Source organism: Triticum dicoccoides, chromosome 5B (genome assembly GCF_002162155.2).
Source record: "Triticum dicoccoides isolate Atlit2015 ecotype Zavitan chromosome 5B, WEW_v2.0, whole genome shotgun sequence".
Taxonomy (NCBI): Eukaryota; Viridiplantae; Streptophyta; class Magnoliopsida; order Poales; family Poaceae; genus Triticum; species Triticum dicoccoides.
This window is the reverse complement of record NC_041389.1, coordinates 145666940-145674731: the sequence shown is the minus strand read 5'-3', so window position 1 is coordinate 145674731 and position 7792 is coordinate 145666940. Positions and strand designations below refer to the sequence as shown.

The 7792-nt window shown below is 41.8% G+C and overlaps 1 protein-coding gene across 4 annotated transcripts in view; it reads right to left on the bottom strand.

Moving 5' to 3' along the window:
* Positions 1-4139: 4139 nt before the first annotated feature.
* Positions 4140-7792, bottom strand: part of LOC119307898 (bifunctional 3-dehydroquinate dehydratase/shikimate dehydrogenase, chloroplastic-like) — a 4398-nt gene continuing 745 nt past the window's right edge. Inside the window, exons 2-12 of one of the 4 annotated variants that reach the window (XR_005149614.1) lie at positions 7547-7652; positions 6913-7131; positions 6080-6435; positions 5935-5998; positions 5731-5836; positions 5506-5646; positions 5198-5346; positions 4944-5106; positions 4748-4849; positions 4591-4656; positions 4140-4495 (exon numbers count right to left, since the gene is read on the bottom strand). Coding sequence is in view for 2 of the 4 variants with exons in the window: in XM_037583998.1 (XP_037439895.1) it covers positions 4401-4495; positions 4944-5106; positions 5198-5346; positions 5506-5646; positions 5731-5836; positions 5935-5998; positions 6080-6435; positions 6913-7131; positions 7547-7652 (1399 nt within the window). In the remaining 2 variants the exon portion in view is untranslated. The remainder of the gene's footprint in view (positions 4496-4590; positions 4657-4747; positions 4850-4943; positions 5107-5197; positions 5347-5505; positions 5647-5730; positions 5837-5934; positions 5999-6079; positions 6436-6912; positions 7132-7546; positions 7653-7792) is intronic. The other 3 variants (XR_005149613.1, XM_037583999.1, XM_037583998.1) reach the window with 3 other exon arrangements.

Here is a 7792-nt window from a genome sequence, read left to right as displayed (position 1 = left end):
TTTTTGCATTAAAAAATGATATGAATTGAATTACAAAAATGATATGACCTATGGTGACTCATTTAACATGCTTTTAGGACTCACTTGTTCATTTTCATAGACATGTTCTTCGCATATGGTTTCTTCCAAAGTAAAATGATTGTGCTATTATATGTTGACGGATGAAGTTTGTATATTTCAGTAAAAAGAGGGCTCAGACATGGCGACAAGAATGAAGGTGGAGGGAAAGGAGTGGAGAGAAAGTATTCTGGAGGTGAGCTTAAATGAAAGTATTTCCTTCTATCACTATTCCTGTCGCGAGGCATGTTTGTTCCCATGATGTAATGTTTCATTTTCATTTACGATTCTTCTAGAATCCAGTAAAAGTAAACATGGTCTGAGGTTACCTAATCTTATACTGCAATTTCAGAATTTCCTAGATTATTTTGACAGTTTCAACACATGTTCTTCTTACTAAAATAAACCTACAGTCTTTTTGCATTATAAAAATGATATGACATACTATAGGAACTTAACTGTGGGAACATAACAGGTGGCATAACTGATTAGATTTTGTAAATTGGGGAATAAGTGCTATGTTCAAATGTAGTTGCTGAAAAGACACATTTGAGATGCCAGAACTTGTTCAATGTAGTTGGAGTAAAAGTTAAAGATGCAATCTGAGTACTAACATTATGAAGTTTTGAACAGGAGTCTAGTATAACTACTTTGCTTGCTGAAACAGGTCAGGATGGCAAACCTAGGGAGTTCGGGCATATGACGTCCAAATGAGGCATGTGATTGTAATATGATGTGTTTGTGAAATGCGAGCAGTAGCCTTGTGATTTTGATAGCTCGGTGATGGCGGGCGAAGCCACCAAGCATCGACACACATCCTAACCAATTTGATTTGGTGTCATCTTGGATCTGACTAATGGATTAATATTCTTGTAGGTTGATTTGAATCCCCGGGTATGTGGTTATGCATGAGCTGTGAAAGCAAAGGTGTGTGTCGGCTGGTTATGCATGAGCTGTGGAAGCAAAGGTGTGTGTCGGCTGGAGCTGATTTACGGGGCTGTCATTTGGATGGTACCAAACTGTAATAATACAGACTCCCACTCAAAATTTCACTGCACCAAAGGCTCTCGTAAGTGCTTGACTTTGTTTCTTCATACTACGTGATATAATACATATTGTCTGTACTGGATTGCCAAAATTAGATTTATTTGTTTCTCTCTCCTGCATTTTTTGCATCGTCCTCCATACAAAAACATGGTGGGATTTGGTCCAGGTGACAACATACAAGACCGTAACAATCAGCCTGTTTTAATTTACTGAAACTGGGTAGATGCTAGATAGAGACGTCATTATCCTTGGTGGTAGATTGGAAGCTTGCTACATGTTTTTCTCAATGGGCATACCTGCTGTTATCTTGCCAAAGCCCAAGTTTATACAATTTGCTTCTCTAACTACAATGTCAGTACATTATGCTAGGTATGTGCCTCTTTAGTTGCCTCTTTCTGCTTTGTTCTGTGTTTTCTGTTCAGTTATGGGGTGCCTTACTGTTGTGCAAAATTATGGCCTAACTTTACTGGGCAGAATTATGGCCTAACTTCACTGTACACTTGCAATCTTTCTCCTGCATGATCTACCAAATGGTGTTAAAATTTACTGGGCAGAATTATAGACTGATTAGATTTTGCAACTTTGGGGAATAAGTGATATGTTCAAATAAGTTAAAGATGCAATCTGAGTATTAACATTATGAAGTTTTGAACAGGTCAGGATGGCAAACCTAGGGAGTTCAGGCACCATGAAACATAACTTCCTTTGCCATCGGAGAGAAAGAAGACGGTAGGCGCGCTCAGGAGATGACGCAGCAACAACCGTCGAGCGGAGGTTGTGTTTGGAGGCGACCAGCAGAGGCTGCAGCTCCCACAGCTCGCGTGCGAACGATGTGGCCGGACGACGATTGAAGCGGCGTTTCTGTTTTGGCGGCGTGCTTTCGCGTGTGGATGGAGCTCGTACGCCAGGAAGAACTGGCGTCTTGATGGAGCTCGTACGCCAGGAAGAACTGGCGTTCGTTGGCGGGTCGAAGAAGTTTGATTTTTGGTCGATGGACCTCGTCCTCGTTCGTGGGTTGCGGAGCTGTTTTTTTGTTGACTGGGCGCGATCGTGGGGTTCCATGGACTTATCGTTCGTGTGTTGAACTGTGGATCTCGTACGTGGGCTGAGTTGTTGTATTTTTTTTTGCGGGCGCTGAGTTGGTGTTTTTTCGTACGTGGGCTATGTTGGTGGGCTGCTGCGTGCGTGTGGGAGTTCGAAGGGAGGGGGATCGAACGAGGTCGAACCATCACGACGTTCGATCCCCCTTTAATAGTAGAGATTATACTCCCTCCGTCCCAAAATACAAGAACGTTTTTTACATTAGTATAGTATCTATTTTCAATCATCTCTTTTGTTTAATAATGGGCCGTGCTACGCGTTGGTCGGTAGATCTTCTAAAAGGATTTGTCGCCTTGCGAGCCGTTTGATACGACACAATCGTGCGCTAGAGCGGTGTCTTTCACCACTGCAATATAGTTGTTGTTGCAGATTCTTTTTGAACTAATGTCTCGTTACATAAATCATGTATTATACTCCCTCCGTCCCAAAATACAAGAACGTTTTTTACATTAGTATAGTATCTATTTTCAACCATCTCTTTTGTTTAATAATGGGCCGTGCTACGCGTTGGTCGGTAGATCTTCTAAAAGGATTTGTCGCCTTGCGAGCCGTTTGATACGACACAATCGTGCGCTAGAGCGGTGTCTTTCACCACTGCAATATAGTTGTTGTTGCAGATTCTTTTTGAACCAATGTCTCGTTACATAAATCTTTGCAACATATGTCTTGTTGCAGAAAAACTTTGCAACAATGGTAATGTTGCATAATTTTTTTGTCTTCATCTTTGTACGATGTTTATGGAAGAATGTTTTGTGACATGATTGATGTTACAGAAAATCTTGCAACGGAGAGGAAGTTGCAAAAAAAAGTGCCATTGTGTTCGCCACGAAGTCTGCTAGATGGTGGTGACGGAGGATCGGCGCCGCCGCCGGCAAGCTCCATACCTCCGACCATGTAGCCTCACCGCCATCCTCCTCTTCCTTCTGTTTTTTCATCTTTGTCTGTCTCTCACTGTAGGAGCGCCGTGCGCTGCTGCCGTCACGGGTCCTCGCTGTGAAGCTTGCCCCCACCCCCGCCGGACCTCGCTGAGCTGAGCCACCGCCGGTCGTACACGTCCCCGCCTCCTGCCCGCGCACCATCCTCATCGGATCCGGCTGGAAACCTCGCCGCCCTCACCCTCCCAGCCGCGCGAGTCTCGGTCCCCGCTGCTCCCGAACGTCCCAGCACGCCATCCTCGTCGGATCCGATGAGATCCAGCTAGAATCCTCGCTGTCGTCGCCCTTCCAGCCGCACGAGTCCCCGCCTCTGCAGGATCTAACCCCTCTTTGGTGGCGAGTTGCAAACTCTCTTTTCTGAAACAAAGGCTCAGTTGCAGTAAACATGAACACAGAGCGGTTTGCTCTCGACCGTATGATGAAGAGTCAATCCGACGGACACAGAGGCGACAGGCGCTCGCACGCTATCAATCAGCTAAAGGTAAGCGTTTCCCTTAATATTGCGCCAGCCAACATCTTCTTATGGATGGGACTCACTTGTGCCCATTTGATTTGGTGTTTTTATTTTGGATTTCTTTTTTGCAAGGAAAATTGCTTTTTGATATGCATTGGCTTCTTTCATTTTTCCTTCTACCGATGGAACCTTTTTTTTTGCAAGAAAAGGCCATCATGGCTAGCTTTATTCGACTACTCTCGGTGAATAAATCATTTGCGTAGTTCTAGGTCGACGATTTAACTATCTAAATATGTATTATATGTGACAAAAAAATATATTTAGAGACTACATCTGCGTAGAAATCTAGTGATACTTTTCATGACATATAACCCATATTTAATTCCTCAAATCGATGACCTAGAACTACGCGAATGATTTATCCACCTAGACGGAGGTAGTACTGATGAAACTTGACTGACTCGTTTAACTGTATAGTTCCCTTCGGTGAGAAAACAGTACATCTGCTAACAGGCTCTTCAACCGCGAAGGGGGAGCAAATCTGATCGGAGAAAGGAACATGCCATGCTTGATTCCACAGGTGTATATTAATTTATCATTATTACTAGTATCCTACAAAACTCATAAAATCTGGGAAGCAAAGCCTCCTTCCTGTTTTCTGATGCACTAACTTTTGGCAAACAAATATACTATTTGGGCTATACAATGCAAATTTTCAAGCGAGGCCATCTCACAATCTACTCAAACTGATTGCTGATTCCAAATCCAAAAACTTATACGAAAACCCGCAGACATGGGTTTGTCTGTCACAAGCGAGGTTTGAGTGATGTGCTCCTGTTTCCCTTCACGGCACTAGGGTTGTCCAAAGAATTTGCCAGCGCTCGGAATTTACCATCAACCGCTGAAAACAAAGACTGAGTTATATCGAAATTTACCATCCATTAGGCATCCATAGAAATAAAATTGCAGATATTATGGCCACACCGCCACACTGACTTTATCTCCAGACAATGTATCGCCACCTCATTCAGATATCCAACACATTTTAGTAATTCACACAACCTTGAAAACAGAAGGAAAATAGAAACATTATGATTCTACCATGAATAAACGTGAAAACTGAAACCTGGGAAACGTGCAAAGATAGTGGCACCTAAGTAGTTTTCCAGACAGTCCTATGTAAGGGAAGGATGCATTTTGAACAAACCTTATTAGGTCTTTCTCAGAACAATATCACGCATCAAGCTATCTGGAGCTGTATGACGAGCCATAGGAGAAACGATGTAAGACTTACTACCCCACACGAACTCATGGGCAAGCACACAAAAATATAAGCATAATTTTTTTACCTGGCATGCCCGTGAAATGCTCAAATTGACCCATTGCTTGCCTTATGAACATCTCCAAACCGCTAACAACTGTGGCTCCACATTCTGCAGCTTCCCTAAGAAGTCTTGTCTCTTTCGGTGTGTAGACCGCATCGAAGACAACAGCATAAGATTTAAGCGCTTGCTGCAAAATTATATTATTATTATTATATGAAACTAGAAATGCAGAAAATATTACATTGTAATTCAGACTAGAAAAACAAGGAGATTTAAACCTTGGATAGAGGAGTTTCATTGACATTTGGATGCATTCCTATTGCTGTTGTGTTTGCAAGAATCATCCCTTCCTCCGGATGGTAGTTTTCTAACTCCGTGAGAGTCAAAGCAGGCCCACTGATTAAGTTACCAAGTTCTTGAGCACGTGCTGCAAAGTACAATGAAGGTTACGTTTGAGATACAACACACTCTGAATAATTCAAATGTAACGACAAACTGTATAGCTGCCTAAAAGATGAAGCGGGGTAAGGATACAATATGGAAAATGATCAATATCGATAGCGCAGGATCTAGAGCAAATGCATACCGAAAGTGCGGTTTGCTATTACAACCCTTGCTCCCTTCTCTTTTGCACCGTAAGCAAGTGCTTTCCCTGCACCACCAGCCCCAATAACAACGAAAAGCCTTCCAGCCAGTGGTGACGTGGTAGAATGCGTTGGTTGTGTTGCTGCCAATTTGTTTAACACACACTTAAATGGAAATACTGATCAGCAATAATACAATGGTTCAATATATAGTGGCATGTAGAAACCTCTTATTCCATCTTCAATAGCAGAAATTGCACCGACATAATCAGTATTGTAGCCTACAAGTTTCCCATCAGGTTTTCTAATAATTGTATTAACAGCTCCAATGTCCTGAAGAAAACGGCATACTCCCAAATGTTAATCTGGGTGTCTTAAATGGTTCAACAATCCAATGAATGGAGTAGCAGAAGAAGGGAGGATGAAATTACCCTGGCAATAGGATCAACCTCATCACAGCACCTAACTGCAGCTTCCTTGTGGGGAATTGTACAACTGCATTCCAGTTCATAGGATGGAAAGAATTAACTTCTGGTTGAAATAGAGTATGTGATGTGGCTCACTAAGATTAAGTACCTGAAGCCAGCAAAGTGTGGTGAAGAGTAGGTCGAAAGAAATTTAGCCAAGTCATCCACCAAAAATGGCACATACACAGCATTCAAACCCACTGATCTGAAAGCTTCATTATGCAAAACCGGGCTTTTACTGTGTCCAACAGGATTTCCAATAATACCAAACACCTTGGTATCTGGGCCTATCTGTCTAATGTTGTACACATTGATCAAGTCTGCAGCGGTTGGCTGTGAAGGTGCAGATTCTTTTCCTTTTTCAAGAGAGCCAAAAGTAAGGTATCCACCGAATTTGGGGCAGAGAACACGAGAAATAAAACCTCTGTCGTTCATCACCAGTCCTATGATCGGCACCTGCTTTTCCTAATGCATTATTCAAATAAAAGATAGTGTGAACTAGGAATCCTGCTAAAACACCTGAGAAATGGAGCATGGAGTCATGAACATGTCACATAGCATAATATCTCACTCAAGTGTGAGAACCCCTAAATTGATGTCAGTGCATCAAAAGTGCATTATCAGCTAAGAAATTTACAGTTTTGTCTGCTATTAAGGGCCTCGAAGTACATTATCTACAACAAAACTTATACTAAAAATAGCAATATTTGGATGTCCTTACACTGGATATGATGATATAAGTACAGATATACTAGAGAAGATTCCTCATAGAGAATATTATCCTTTTTGATCTTAGCTTAAGGTATCATCACTTCATCAGCAGATGTTGGGCTAAATGAGGTATATACAGCAATCTTGCAGACCAATACTATAAACACGAAAAATAGCAACGGCTAACACTAGTGTGTGCTGAGCTTGCTTAGAATTAGACAGTGAACTTACTTGGCAGTGTACAAGTATTTCAAACATTCTTGAAACATCAACAATTTCAGTAGCAGTGGTCGCAATTTTTACTATATCAGCTCCAGTTGCTTGAATCTGAGCCAACAAGATGGCAAGCTCTTCTGCCGAAGGAGTGTTATCATAGTTATGGGATGAAACAATGAGCTTACAGTTCTCGGGTTTCTTTCCGGACATGAATTTAATAAATTTGTCAGCAACCTGCACAATAACAAGATTACTGTAAGCAGCTACCAACTTATTCATAGGTGCAGAAGGCAAGAGTAATGCCCCGGAAAATAATCAATGCTAATTAGTAGTAGTATCTTGTTAACCTTATACAGGGTTCATCTTAGTGCACGTGTCTCTTAAGTTAAGAACTTGGTAGCATCAGCTTGGGTGGTCCGATGACTTTGGTTGTTCCGTGTGGGTTCTGTCGGTTATTGATACTACTCCGTATGGCTTTATCTATAAGTCGGGCGATTGCCTTTTCTCTAAAAAAAACTGGCACACACACACAATGCCGGTGGAATGTTTTAATTCTTCTATTCTAGAGCATAAAGATTTATTTGTCTAGTGAATTAGCCTTGGTGATTCGATTCGCAGAAGAGAAAGAAATGTTTTACTCGGTGCAAACCTTAAGCTCAATATCAACGTATTCAGCTCCCAGTTCCATTGCCAATTGAAGTGCCTCGAATCGCGGTTCATCATCGCCTTCATATTCACCACCTTCCCACTTTGGCCTATGAAACCAACAATAAACAACATAAATTTTAGCTTACGAGCGAGCGATGCAAAATCGGCATGCTATATTTATACGCAATTAACCAAACAAGTGCATATTGTTGTTTTGCTTATGATGATACATGGCGAAGTTAAAAAA